This window comes from Cydia amplana, chromosome 13 (assembly GCF_948474715.1).
Source record: "Cydia amplana chromosome 13, ilCydAmpl1.1, whole genome shotgun sequence".
Lineage (NCBI taxonomy): Eukaryota > Metazoa > Arthropoda > Insecta > Lepidoptera > Tortricidae > Cydia > Cydia amplana.
This window is the reverse complement of record NC_086081.1, coordinates 7,901,825-7,917,510: the sequence shown is the minus strand read 5'-3', so window position 1 is coordinate 7,917,510 and position 15,686 is coordinate 7,901,825. Positions and strand designations below refer to the sequence as shown.

At 40.6% G+C, this 15,686-nt stretch overlaps 1 protein-coding gene across 1 annotated transcript in view; it reads right to left on the bottom strand.

Moving 5' to 3' along the window:
* Positions 1–14,411, bottom strand: part of LOC134653704 (serine/threonine-protein kinase minibrain) — a 132,007-nt gene extending 117,596 nt beyond the window's left edge. The window contains 3 exon segments of the mRNA XM_063509097.1: positions 6,900–7,001; positions 9,080–9,249; positions 14,009–14,411. Coding sequence (XP_063365167.1) covers positions 6,900–7,001; positions 9,080–9,249; positions 14,009–14,042 — 306 coding nt within the window. The 5' untranslated portion in view covers positions 14,043–14,411.
* Positions 14,412–15,686: the final 1,275 nt, after the last annotated feature.

Here is a 15,686-nt window from a genome sequence, read left to right as displayed (position 1 = left end):
AACGTCCAGATTTGAAAGAAAAAGGTTTTCAATATTTATTTTATAAAACGCCCAAATAATGTTAACTTTTGAAGCAAAGCTACGAGATACGAGGTTAATACACTGACTAATCGATATGATTAATTTATCTGTGCTGTCACGGCGCGTAAAATGTGCTACGTGTTACAGAGACTGAGATTTATTGAAAGGTACTCAGCGGTAATTTACAATGACGACTTCAACAAATTAATGCTTTCCCGTTTTGACACGACGGAAATTATGTTGTTTCCCGTGAGCTTTATTCGGGAAATACGATTGACGAATTTTCTCAATCTCACGACTCCTTTATTTAACCAGCCACATCACATACAAGCATGTTGTAAAGAAAGCGTGATGTAAAGTTCGTAATCCAATCCAAACAGTTGTATGTGTTTGAGTATATCAATTTGACATGTCTCACTTCACAATTATACATACACATATTTCTATCCGGTGGCGAATGCACTAGTCCCAAAACGCACTATTAGTCAATACACTCTAATTTCGAAAGCCCCTCTTCTCATAAGAAACTAGGCCCAAAATACCATATTTCCAAAAAGGCTCATTCTCGATTTACACGAGAACCATTGAGAACTAGTCCCAAAATACACCTTTCCCAAAATACCCCAAATTGTGTTCACCTGTGCGTGGCGTAATACTTTATTCTCATAATGCGTAGGTCTCAAAACACTCTAGTTCCAAAATACCCTATTTTTTTGGAATGTCTCTTTGTGACTGCTTTCAGCCGTAATCATTACCCGTTTGATGCCTAAAATATTTTTTTCAAAAATAGGATTTACGTATTTAATTATTATTTTGAGCTATACAGGGTGTAATCGTTAAGTGTTGCTCGGCGATAGTTCCGTAAATATAGCAGATATCAGAAAATTTCAAATTGATATCGAAAGTGCATATAGTGAAAGTGAAGGGCAATATACACACGAGTGTTTTAATGCCTGTGTTGATAAAGCAGTGTATGGAACTATCATAATTAGGTGGGCGAGAAACTACCCTCATTTATGGCATTAAATAATTAAATAATTAAATTAAATAAATCCTATTTTTGAAAAAAAAATTTTAGGCATCAAACGGGTAATGATTACGGCTGAAAGCAGTCACAAAGAGACATTCCAAAAAAATAGGGTATTTTGGAACTAGAGTGTTTTGAGACCTACGCATTATGAGAATAAAGTATTACGCCACGCACAGGTGAACACAATTTGGGGTATTTTGGGAAAGGTGTATTTTGGGACTAGTTCTCAATGGTTCTCGTGTAAATCGAGAATGAGCCTTTTTGGAAATATGGTATTTTGGGCCTAGTTTCTTATGAGAAGAGGGGCTTTCGAAATTAGAGTGTATTGACTAATAGTGCGTTTTGGGACTAGTGCATTCGCCACCGGATAGACATATTTTCATTAAATCCTCAATCAAACAACTTTTACCGCCATCACATTCACCATTTCGCACTTACTACTGTTTAAAAGTTGTCCTCCGTTTTTACACAACTAATTGAATTTAAAGTAAAAGAACGAAAGTGTCAAACAACAATAAAAAAGTAACCATAATTCATTTAAAGTGAGTAAAGCAATTGGGTTAGCAAATCGAGAGTTATTATATTATGTGACGAACGTCGACAGATTTGCGGTGCGCTCCAGCAAATCAATTGTCAGTCAGCGGAATGTCAAAATGACGCAATTAGGTCATTTGAAACCAGAACTTGGCCGGAGAAACCGCAGTATGGTGTTGGCAAACAGCTACCTAGGTAATACCGACTCTTGGATAGTGTAACATTATTTATATGTATAGATTACTCGTCTTCGTGAACGATTGATTATCCCACAATTAATATTATATATGTGAAAGTTTATAGGTTTGTTACACAATCAACCACATCCGGTTAAAAGGCTTTGGATTTGGCGCATAGATAGTTTGGCACTTGAATTAACATATAATACCTATATTTTTTATTTAATTATTCTCTAATAAAGTACCTACTATATTATGTGAACTTTGCAAGTGCCATTAACAACCCACGCCGTCCGCGTGGGCTGATTTCCTACATAAAAGGCTTCGGCACACAGGCGCGTTTTCCGGGCGGGGCGTGAGCGTTTTGTATGTAATAGCAGCGCGGCCCGCTCACGCCGCGCCCGGAAAACGCGCCTGTATGACGAAGCCTTAAGATAATTCAGTGGAATTTTCCCCTTAAAACAAATAATGATGTAAATACACCTATTTTTATACAAAAAAAGTTCATACACAAAGAAACAGTGAAATCTTAATGGTGTTTGTTGTTGACGTCAGTATTCCTAAACGACGCAAAAAAACCGCTAAAAACATCATGAATAATGCACGTTATCAATTTTTGTTGTGTGCAAAAATAGCAGTCTGAAGCTAAGTGCAATCAAGATAGCATTTCAGCATATTAATAAACTAAAATACCTAAATTATAAATAAATAAATATACCTATAAGCATTTTATAGCGATAGATGTATTAATACAAAACCGAGAGCAACATAGTTAAGAAATAAAAAGCAGAGTGTCATAACTATTAATTAAAAACAAAACGAGAAAGCCCTACAAGTGATAAAGGTCGCAAATGAAGTTGACATTGTAATGTATGTATAGGCAGGCGTGGCTCACTCCGCGATTTCGTCGTAGGTAGCTAAAAGTACATCCGTTCCGCCCCAATTTTGAGGAAAGCCAGCATAAGCCGCGCGTGGCGCTGTCGCCACCTAGCGGCCATATCTGTGCTGATCGTAACAGACGCGTTTTGGTAGAGAGTGAGTCTTCTGTACCTAGTACTATTATTTATTCTGTGGTATAGGATAGGTTATTTGGGCAGTTAGGTGCTTCAACTGTTTTCCTGCGAAGCGTGCGCCGCCCACGTCGCCGCGTCATCGGCACGGCACAGGTCTCCTGGCGCTACGCCATGTAAACACACGACCAAATAGGGCAACGACCACATCACACACTTAAATAGACATCTATTAATACTAGTTTAAAAATAAAGTGAAAGCGGGGAACACGTGTGAGGATCCTGAGATTAATTGCCGATGAGTTTAGGAATGAGCGGGGATACTCTTTTAAAGTTTTGGTGTTTAACATTGATTTATCTTATGTTGATGCAACAGTCGATTCCTTTCTGAGAAACGTTAAGGTATAGCGGCGAGATAATAAATTAACATTTCCCTTTGAAACATAAATCATATTATTGTTAGTGTTGATTGTTGAAATATCCATTGAAAAGACTGATTTTTATATGAGTTCTTGGAATTGCATGTATGACACGTCGTCCGTGAATTTTTCAAAGCCTATCCTGAGAAATGGATTCAACATTCAACCCACTTTGCATGAAAAATGTAGCACGATCTACGAGTAACATAGGTACTTATAAGAAGTTTTATTTAAACAAATGAATGCCTTATGGCATTAAGTTCGCCATTTTGTACTATCATGTATTTTGTGCAATAAATATTAAATAAATAAACAAACCTTTGGAAACTAAAAGAATAACCTCAACTTGCATCTTATTAAAAGGTTTAAAGCCTCTTGAACTAACTCTTTGTCACGAAACACAAACAAAAATAAACACTTGTTTCTTCAGAATAAAGCACGCGCTCAAGACCGATATTTAGGTACAGCTAATTAAAGAAACAGCTGGCTAACTAATTATAATGAAAACGGTACTTTTTGAAATACTGGTACGCAACGCTTAGGCTTGACATGTAGTCAATAACGGATATTTAAATTAATGTATGTATGTACATGCAATTTCCATCGCGTCATATCAATCGGTCCGAAGAAAGGAAACTGCCTGTGAATTGATCAAACATTTCATCTCGACTATGAGCTTACTATATCTTGACCGCGAGATCGGTAACAACTATGCGTTATCGGTCAGACGTATGCTGGTTCACCGGTAGAGAAATGTTTAGCAAGTTGTGATGAATAGCCCCGTGACGCAGTTCGCGACCGACGCAGCGCAGTACAACGCTCCGTGTAGTGAAAACCTACCGCCCACGTGACTGTAAAGGTCACAGCATAGACGCAGTAAGCAATACATTGTGAAAGACGGTCAAATGCGTAGTTGTTACGTTCTATATTCTATCGGGCTTTTGTTTAGTTTAGCTAGACTTAGATGCAGATCGACAATTTTTTTGCCTTGCCTTTAGGTATGTACGTTGTTTGTTTATACTGGTTGCATAAAATCGATAAGCAGCCTTGAAGCTTCTATAAATAACAAGTTATAAATAACTCGAGCTTTAGAAACCAATGGGTAACCTTAACATGAAAATAAAATTCATAATATGTTTGAACAGAAAACAACCGAAGCGCTCCCTGTCTATAGTGTCTATATGTTTCAGCCGTAACATGCGATATTCAAGTAACACAATAAGCACAAGACAAAAGATTAAACATTTGTTGGCTAATCCGTTGTAACAAGTCCCTTTTCTGAATTATCCGCCGCTTTTTTTGTATTTTTTCCTCACGGAAATACCCGAATACATCTTAAATATAAAGTATTATAACGAGACGCAATACCCAATTGAACTTTCATATTATGTGAAGCGCATCAAACACTTAGCGAATTTCATAACTAGTAACCCGGTCACTGTTTTCATTGAGGAGTTTTTTACGAGCCTATAAATTTGCTCCCACGGGCCACGCCGGCTCCTAGCAACGCGCCCACGGCCGTCCAAAAAGGTCGCGAGTGTGTGGACTGTGGAGGCGAATTAGATGTTTGCTTAACGACGCGACGTTTACTATGTTTTGTAGTACACTGTGTTTAGAGATATCAAACGTCAATATATAATAACTAAATTATAAGATACGTAGTAGCAACATCATATATTGATATCGTTTATTACAAAAATGACTGAGCGTCTTTCTACCAATCAAAATTCGAATTATTTGACCTGCATTGAAAACTTTGAATAACAAAAATATCACATAACATTTTGGACATATTAGTACTATCGTGGACCAGAAGCTCTTCCAGGCGTTCTCGATAAAGGACGGAATTACGATGTAGACTTTTAAAAATGCGCACCTATTTTCATTTAATGTTTCACGTGCTTACAATCCAATTACCACCAAGATTGAAGAAACTAACTTTAGGACTATATAATTTGTTTATCAATTATAATTTTATCGTTCATAACGACGTGGCGTAAAAAAGGTATGGAAGTAATTTCCGTTTGCACGTAAACTCAGCCAGTATCAGGAGCGCCGGCGCTAAGAACGCAATTCTTAACACATAGCTCCATGTAAAGTAAACCTTATAACTCTGACCTCTTATTGTGGTTAGTTGTTATGAAAGTAACTGTCAAGTTATGCTAGATGTGATCTGACGGACGAGTATAAGGGCTCATTTAGACGGTGCGAGAACTCGCATGGGAGTTTCATTACATTGCGTTATTTGATCGGTCGGCTGAATTGATGTAACCTCAATGGTCCGCAATATAACTAAAATCGTATACGAGTTCGCGCGCCGGCTAAATGAGCCTTAAAAAAGGGTGATGTCATTTCAATCCCTGGATGGGGACGGGTGAGTAAACCTGACGGAATTAAAAGTCCAGTGCCTCTTATCAAGCATTTGCCTCCAGCGGATACTTAATTACTTTGGATACGTGGGCAGAGGGAAGCCGGATAACTTGGAAAAGCGCATGGTGGATGGAGGACGGGGTATAGTAGACATCCACTGACCCGCTGGGTAGACATTGTCAAGAAGGCTTGCCAGGGATGGCAGGGATCTACAGTAACACAGGCGCCTATTTATTACGACGGCGGAAAATCGCGCAGAATAGAGAACCTTGGTGCACAAAACAATGACCTAATGTAATGTGATCGCGACCCTCAGTCATCAGGAAGAAGAAGAGTGAAATGCTCAGATACACCAGCTTAGTTGTTACATATCTCGAAGTACTATTAAGGCTTGGCCAGACATACAGCGCGACGCAGCGCCGCGTCCGCGCCGCGCGACCGCGGCACATGCTAACAGGTTACCGACGTCAAACAGACTGCGTCCCGCCGGTATCACGCCCCGCTTCAGTCGCGCCCCGCGCCGCGCGGCCTCTTGCGTCCGCGCAGCGCTGCGCCGCGCGGACGCGGCGGGACGCGGCGGGCCGCCGCGTCGCGCTGGGTCACATCAGTCGGATCGGACGTCAGGCAGCGAGCGGTGGCGCGCGGCCGCGCCGCGTTCGCGCGCGCGATGAGGGCGTGTTGAGAGCGCGGTCCGCGCGCGCCCTGTTTGAACAGTCATCGCGTCGGCATCACGCGGCGCGGACGCGACGCTGCGTCGCGCTCTATGTCTGGCCAAGCCTTTATTCTCGCCTTATAACGCTCATACCCGTGCAACCAATGAGTATACTCAGCCAGTTTATGAATAAAGGGTGGCAACAGCCGCGCCAGTAAGTAAATTAATAACCGCAGGTGACACTGGTTAATTCCGGATTAATCGAACAATCGGAAATTGTTCGACGCTATGATCAATTGCAAATTACTCCGCGTACCCGATTGTTCGAGTAATAAATGTGCACTCTCATCTGTCCCGTTTGAAAAGGAGTATGTGTATAGCCGATAAATAGGCGGCGAATACCTTCTGATTCCTGCGCGAATCCCACTTTCTAACGTTCATATATTGGGTACCTCAAGACAAGACTTATCGCCTCCGTATTAACCGTTCATTATTTCTTTTCTAGCTTTAGTGCTAAACACGAGCGTTTCATGCTGGCGGAACCATACCATACAAAAAACGCCGCTAAGATTAGCAACATCGCCTTATTGCATTTCGCCGCCGGAGAGAAACGCCAGTGTGTCAAGGCTCTTTGACTCTTTGACATCTATTGATTATATAAAATGGTAGGTAACTATGACTTACCTCGTTTATGTGTTTATATGTTTTGATGAGATCCACACTTAGCTTCCGTAACGGTGCTGTTGAGGGGTCCCGAAAGTGGTGTGGTATTCGGGCTTGCATAGCCTGTACAATGAAATGAGTTAATTAGTTTATTGTTATAAATATAACGACTGGCAATAAAAAACAGATAAAGCAAAAATAAGAGAAGCAGCTAATTGGGATCGAGGCAGTTTGCTCAAACATTTCAACATAAGATAGAAACTTGTCTAATATCTAATAAGTCGTCTAAGAAAAAATGGGTCGTGCATAAAACTAGAACGTGCCATTAAGAGCATGCCATGCCAATGATAGTAAATTAATAACATAATACATCAATAATTCGATACAATCATTGCTACAAGCAAGGAAGGCATACAAAGTTAACTAGAACCGTACTAAGTTATTGTAATTGCTCCTGGATACCAGTAACTGGCACCAGTGAGTTTCTATACGTGTAATAGTATAGTTCTATGCCAGCGAGACGACCCTCAGCGACTGGCATGATCTAAATCAGCAAAAAGCTGCAAAAATAGCGGTAGCGTATCGGAGGCGGCAACTATTACAATATTTGAACTTCTGTGTATGAGATTGCGTATGCATAGATCACGAGATTCCCGATCTTGTACTCTACGTGGCATCTTACATACATAAATACATATTAAAATATTGTAAACGCTACCGCTACTGTGCCGCACCACTGCTGTTGGTTTGCGCATTTGCAGTTTAAATCATCTTTATACGGAACAAAATACAATATGGCAACCAATTACAATATACTACCAGAAAAGCTGTCACGCAATATTCTCGTAATAACTTGATCACGGCTCTGATAGTAGCTACTATGTTACACTCTTTCAATAACGCGGAGATAATCTAACAAAGTTTGTATTGAAGTAAGTTAACTCGGACACAACAAGAAAGAAACCCAATCATTTCACGCGAGAAACTGTAGTCGGGGTACATTTATTAATTAAGTGTAGCTATGGCCACACAGAACGTGTATTCTGATTACTTACCCGAGCGCAGGCGAGTCTAAGGCTAAGATAAACCAGCGTAACTATGATCCGTTACAACTCCGTGTAATCAAACCGCATTTATACTGGTTCTCCTGACCTCTTAGACTAGCCTGGCAGCTGCAAGCGATTTTAATGTCACCTCAGAGCCTTCGATCGATCGAATATTCAATACTGAACAGTTTCAGTGAAAGCGTTCTTCGTTAATTAGCGTGGTTACGGGGTAATTTATTTAGTTGTCTGGCACATTATTAATGTTCCTTTTAATAAGACAAAGGGCACGCGCGGGTTAGTGACGAGGCGCTTCGTGTTTTGAAAGCATGGGCGATCAGTCCGCGAGATCTGATTTGGTTGGAAATGGAAAGCACATTTTAATCCACTAAAAACATTATGTCGAAACAAAGAAATGTAGAAATACATACGAAATATGTATCTACCTAAATTTTAACTATACTTAATAAATAGAACACTCTACGGAGCAAACCTTTTTCTACTTCCTTTTGACGTTTAATAAAATATAGCAGTGACTCCATTTTGCAAAAGAAAGTTAGTCAGCTTAGAATTTAGATAGTCCTCGGTAGACACCGACAAGACATCCTCTAGACTGAGCATAGTAACGTAATGCTACCCCCACTGCCACTTATACGGTAGTTTTACTCCATCTTCGAGTCAATCCTGTGCCGTGATTGGTCCGTGTTTTTGAACGGACCAATCACGGCACGGGATTCGCTCACCTCGTCCCCCCGCACCCCCGTATTTTTGGCAGCATCGGTTTCTTGAAATAATTGCTCTAAACTCCGTCGAGAGGATTCCTAGTCTATGTCGGTAGAGCTCAAACAAGTAATACAGGCATTAAGTACGAAGTATGGTGGAAGAATCAAAAGTAGGTAGGTATCCTCTAGTGTCCTTATTTGTAAGGTAAAAGGTGACTGTGTTATTTCTGTAAAATCGTTAGAAATATTAATATTATGTACATATTTTAGTTAAGATTAGGAGTTTTACACTGACGCTGCATGGGTGCTACAGGATGCTACATTTTTCGTTTCGACATACCAAGTTTAGGTTTTTCAAAATGAAACTTTCCATTAGCTACTCTCCGATTCACGGGGATCTGTCCTAGCGCAGCAAACTGCCTCTTGTATCATTTACCTGGGCGGGAATACGGTAGCGGCAGAAAGCCCGGGGGCGCGCGGTGGCGCTCACCTGAATGTCCGAAGGCGCGCTCATGGAGGCGAGCTGCTCCTCTGCCACCAGCCGGCCGTACAGCGGCCCGTGCCGCCTCTCGCCCGCCTCGGGCATGCCGCCGCCGACAACGCCTACTGCAACAACAACAGATGGTACATCAGTGTGGGTTACCTTTTTGTAGTGGCCGATGTGCTGAATTTACAAGATCTTAGTTGTAAAGTCGGTAAATGGCGTAATAGCTAATAAATAGAAAACAGTCAATTAAGTGGATAACTTATTCTTGTTGATCGGGCATGCCGATGCTGACAACATCTACAGTCAAAGAAGGTACAGTGTTGGTTTTATGCAGGGATGATCACTTTCATGCACCTACTGAGGAAACTAGAACGTCTGCAGAATGTATCAAGCGCGAAATGACATCATATAGCGCTCGTCTTTTAATAACGCACAGCGTCAGAAAGTGATGTATGCTGTACTGTATCATTTTATGCGCGATAAGCGCCACCATAATGTTGTTATAATTTTATTTTCACGGTAGGTAATAATCGTTAAGTGGAACAGTTAACTATATTCGATGTGTGACTTCAATGACGGTTCATTTAAGTAGATAATGCAATAACTTGTCCAAAAATTATCCTAAAAGCTGTAATGACAGACTTAAGATATGTTAAAAAAAACCTGCGTCTGAGAATAAGGGCAATCAATCATGCCGTTTATAAACTTTCATTTTAAATGGTAATTTGTCTTTCCCTTGTCATACAAATATACAATGTGAGAATCTTCACATGTTAATCGTGTCACGAAAATAACTAAAACTATTAAATGTCGCTTTTAATATATTTAACAGCGTCAGCACCGGGCTTGTTATGATAAAGGTGCGCAAAAGCGCTTGTCGCTCAGGCCGTTATAATAAGGCATAATAGCCCAAATTGCCATGTGAATGAAAACTCATTCACCTTGCGTTATTACAATCGCTCACAAGCAAGCCGAGCGCTCGAACCTGTATTACGCTGGCGACTGATTCACAATATCTATATCGTTCGAAACCATCGTGTTACGTTACAGTAACATTTAAATACACGCTGAACGCTCGTTTGGAGCACCGTTAATACCATGATCAAGAACCCATTTCCCACTTCAAACGCTCGTTGTGACTCGTAGTGTATCCGTCAAAAGTATTCGCGAAATAACCGACAGCCTAGACAGACAGTATGCCGAAATGTTACAACTTACAAGACAGCCGCGTTATTTGAGGGCCCCTATTTCACTGGTTGTCTGAGCATTGGACTCGACTGCGATCGCTAACGAAGCCTGTTCGCCCACCCGCAGCCGCTTCCCAAATCGCCTCTTGTGTGAATCACCATGAGTCGTTCCTCTACGTCTACGTCATCGTTACACGTATATGGTGATATCAGATCGATGACACAACTGTTTAACTTTCAATTCTAACTCAATCGAGAAGAGCGAGAAGTTAATGTTATTTAAAGCGGTTGAAAATCATAATGGAACAACGGTAAGCAAACTAGGCTAATGAAGGCCTCAGGGCGTTGTGACTTAATGGTATAGTGGCATGTAATTAACTAAAGTGTTAAGAAAACACAATTTAACATTAATTTAGTTTTTACGTCACTTTAAAAGCTACATCGTTTAATACTCAAGCCCAGGCGGCTGCTGTTTTGTTATAATAGTTTATTTTTACAGACTGATGGCGTACTGGCCTGAATTAGCTATGAAATATGAATCGTTTGTCTTTATATGTCATCTTGACTTATGTATTTGTAAGAAAGAGATAAAATATAAATTATAATTTAACTAAATCAGGCCCGTTAAGTTTTATGAATATTACGCAAATTATGGGGGTAATCATGCAAAAACTGCAGACGTAATTTTACGGCAAATTGTGGTTTGGTTTATTTAGAAATCTTTTGGAAATTAATTATTTAGACTAAAAAAACTACTGAATACATATATGAAAGCGACCACTTCATTATAATCTATCGACAGATCCAATAATTTAGCTTTTAGTTATTAATCTGAGGTGTGAGTGTGAACTTTCCCGCGTTTAATACAAAGGTCGCAGACAAGTTAATTCAGACTTATTTATGTACCGTCTGGTCCGGGGTGACATTTCATAATAAAACACCACCATTCGGGGCTCGTCGTTTCGCCGACTTAGGGCCACTTGCACCACCCCACTAACCCGGGGTTAAGCAGTTAAAGCGTTAACCAAGTGTCAAATTGTACTGGTAACCATGGTAACTCCGGGTTTAACCGGGTAACTCCGGGTTAGTGGAATGGTGCAAGTGGCGCTTATTCTGCTAAGCTGAAAGTTTGTTCAACGTCTCGTAAGTTCATATAACTTCACATTGTTTTACGTTACTTAATTTATTTAATTTTAACCTAAGTGTTTTACCAAAAGCCGCAAGTACATCGAAGGTTTTTTTAAATATTTTTTTTTGCATCTGAAGGGTACAGGGAAAGTAGGTACACGTCTATAGTCACTTTTTTCGTAGAATAAGATTTTAATCACAAATTGCAGAGCACTTAAAAATCTTAAAATGTTACTAAAGTGACTAGACATGTTCTTTGCATGTACCCTTCATGTAAACGATTAATTAAACGAAAAACATTAATCTATGGAGCTTTGTTCGCCTTTACGGAACTAACTGGATACCACGTGTAGGCATCTGGCCAAAACCAAAGCGGATTTCAGTATCTTCTCATTCTCAAGTCTCAATTTACGTATTTAAGATATTCCATACCATTATTGTTTTCCTCGTGGGACGCACATATATCACACACACGTGTATACATGTACTCTGAGGTGATATTGTGTTCCAAGTACCGGGTGACCGCATGAAACTCAACTGCGTAGGCGGTCGTATTGTTATGACACACATCAACCTATATTGAATCGATAAAGGTAAGTTATCCGGTACTATACAATCTCAACACATCTGCTGACAGACTGGTGAAATTCTTTTTTTTTCTGTCAAGTTTCTGTATTGTAAATTTGGAGTCAGGTAAAACCGGACAAGTGCGAGTCGGACTCGCCCATCGAGGGTTTCGTACTTTTTAGTATTTGTTGTTATAGCGGCAACAGAAATACATCATCTGTGAAAATTTCAGCTGTCTAGAGTTCTAGACTCACGGTTCATGAGATACAGCCTGGTGACAGAAAGACAGATGGACAGAGGAGTCTTAGTAATAGGGTCCCGTAATACCCTTTGGGTACGGAACCCTAAAACGGTCTCGTTCCTACCTAATGGTCTTGTTTCTTTTTTAGTTATGTTTTTATGTTGTTTTTATTTTTTATTCTTGAGAACAAATTACGAAAAGCGTAAATAAAGATCGTATTTATAAGGCTTTTTATTAATTGTTATATACTTATTGTTTTAAACTTTAATAAATTCATTTCCACTCATTTCCTTTCTTAAAAAAAAAACGTGTCAAAATGTTTCGTCAAAATACTCCCCGCACAAGACACACTTAAACATGTTAAAATTATCAACATCCGCTTAGCTCGGCGCGCTCCGAGATGAATGTACAGCGCCGATTGAAAATCAGACCACATCCGCCTATTAGCATTAAAAACGATTTCTTACAATAGATAGACTAGTGCACTTCCGTTCAGCCGCTTCGAGTACAATTCACTACGGCCAACACTTACAGAATAGTTCAATGATTCATGCAAAGTAGGCGGACGAGTTGACCAAATTTAAGTGCAAATCAAAATTCAGCGGAGAAAGGTAGTGTCAAGAGAAAGCCCGAGATTGTACTTGACAGTGGGATATTAAGCAAATCTAGTTTGCATTTATGAAGCGCGCAATAAGTAGGGCCTCGTCATAAGGTAGGATTCCCCCTCCGAGGTTTCAGAGGAGCTGCGGGAGGCGAGGAAGGGCTTGTGGGCACTCGGGCCGACGAACGCAGATACGTGTAGCTACGTCACCAGTGCGAAGCCGTTGAGAACCGGCCGCGGTGCGGCCGACAACCTGTGGTAGCTATGCAAGGAATGCGACTGCCTAGCCGCCGGTCGGACGCTCGTGGGCGGTGCATGATCGCGTTCGCGCAACACTAACGCAATTTCAGTACATTTTTGCTAAACTCCTTTGACTGATTAATTTCTTACGCAATCGGGTTAGTAGTTGCCGTCAGTAACAAACTTGTTCTAAATGACGAGTGATAACAAAGTCCTGAGATCCGACCCGTCATGCCGCAATTCACATAGAAATGAACCAAGTGTTATTATCAGTATGTAAATAATGATATAAATCACGTTACCTACTTAGTAACCGGTGCGACTGCGAAATAGCAATGACCTAATAAAAAGACAATTCCAAAGTCGAAACGATTTGTAAATAAACATGATATATTTGTACATTGGCTGCACGGAAGGTTTTCAACTCGTTTTTTTTCACAATTGCATCGATTATTCGAGGGTCTCTAGGTGAACTTTAAGGCGGTAGCATTAAGCACAAGGTCGTATTGGAGCCGTGACATGAAGTTGAAATGTAAGTATGTACTATAAGATATGTACTGGGTAGTCGCCCGTTCGGAGTAACTGCGCAATTCTGTGACCGAGACTTCGAAGAATCCATTAAGGCGATCTCCTTGAAGCGAAGCAGCTAGCAATGAGGTTGAAATCCTCTATAGTGAAATATTTTTTACAAACTACCTAATTTATGAACATACGTTTAGGAACACAGAGCTGCAAAAGTGCATATATACCCACTTTATGAATGGAATTGTATATGGACTTTTGCAACTCACTGTAAATTTGCGAAAAAAAGGAGGCATTATGTTATGAATAATAATTTTTTGTATGAAATTAATACAGGGTCTTTATCATGGAGAAGTTATGATTAATGTTTTGTTTAGTAGTAAATGACTTACTTTCACAAATTTCACTTCCAAGTTTAACAGACATCACTTAACTAACCAACGAACTGTCGACAGTCAATGGGTTTCTCACGCATAACACTACACATATGATTGATTTATCACTACACATAACACTGACCGATTATAAAATAAACTGAGACCGCACACGTGTAATGTTTGATCAAAACAAAGCACTTCGTTCAACAAGACTGATTACATTTTGGTAGTTTAGGTAGGAGTATCGCGGCGGTTTCTAAACGGTGCAGCGGCATCGGCGTCCTTGCGCGTTCGTCGCTTGTTTTTGTTGCACGACAATGTTTATACACGTGGAGCTCGATGCGCACTAAAGCCGCGTTGATAAGGACGCTGTGCCGGCGCGCGGCGCGACCAGGCCACAACTAACGCGCGACTCCACCGCTGGCTAGTAATAACCGAGCGGAAGGCCACGTGATTCAGATGACAAACACATCACTAAACTCTGGACTGACCGATCGAGCCGGTGATTATATCGGAGCGATACATACTACGAGGGCTATGGATCTCTGTTACTATCACTGTAAGGCGCTTCATACATATAACATTTTATTATAAATATCTGTTAACTGCATCGTTAACATTATGAATGAGATATGATTGTTTTGAAACAGAATCATTTTATCATAATATCAATGATACGAGTATGTAAAGCGCTCACTCAGATGTGTATTCATGAAAATCACATATCAGTTGTTAATGTATCAAAACTAGACTTCCAGTAAGCAAGCGCTCTTACTAAAAATTCTATGAAACGTTTGCGAGAAAAGCGAGGGGCTAGCACTTCGAACAGTCATATGCATAAAACTACACGAATTCCTTTTTTCCCCGACTGCTGCCAGCCACGCAATTTCTCCGATTGTATGCAAATCCTCGATGCAAACAAAGAATGAAAAAGCACCGACGCAGACGTTCCATTCCACCTGTCCCAGTGTGCTCTCCCGTCCCGTCTGAGCTTGAGGCGAACTAGAGCCGAACAGTAAACAATCCCACCAGGATATTAGTCCTGAATAGATCTCATCTCTTTACATAATCGACCGCCACCGTCTTGTCGAGCACGCTTTTATTAGGTGTCCTAACTTGTGAATAATTCAGTGAGTTTTCTATTAAGCACTTAGGTAGGAGAATAATGCATCCACTACATTTTCATAGCCAGGGCACTCGGACGGGCATAAACAGCCAGGGAAGCCATCGCAGCCACATTAGCTTCGCCTTGGCCCGATCGGCGGCGCCCGAAGGCTTTAGGAAAATGTGTCGCACGCATCGAAATTTAGAACAGAACTAATGTATAAAGCGGATTGCATAATATAACGCAGCGCCACGTGTAAGCTTATCGTTATCTACCTAATATGGCGTGCATTTATACTTACGTTAGAATTATAGTAATTTAGTAGTAAGACGTCCCGATTGCTATGGGAAGGTAAATTAAATACAGCCGTGTATAAAATCGGACATTCGCGCAAAGAACATTTCCGAATCTCTAGTTTCGTATTTCTCTTTTTTTTTCTATTATAAATGGTCTTACTCATGGCCACAGAATAGCCGAGGCGAAGACGTGGCTTACGATGGAGCGGGCCTGCCCAGAAGGTGCCTGTTTACCCTTGATTTGAAGGTTGCCGGGTCTCTTATTTGAAATGAGCAACACTAATGAGCTGTT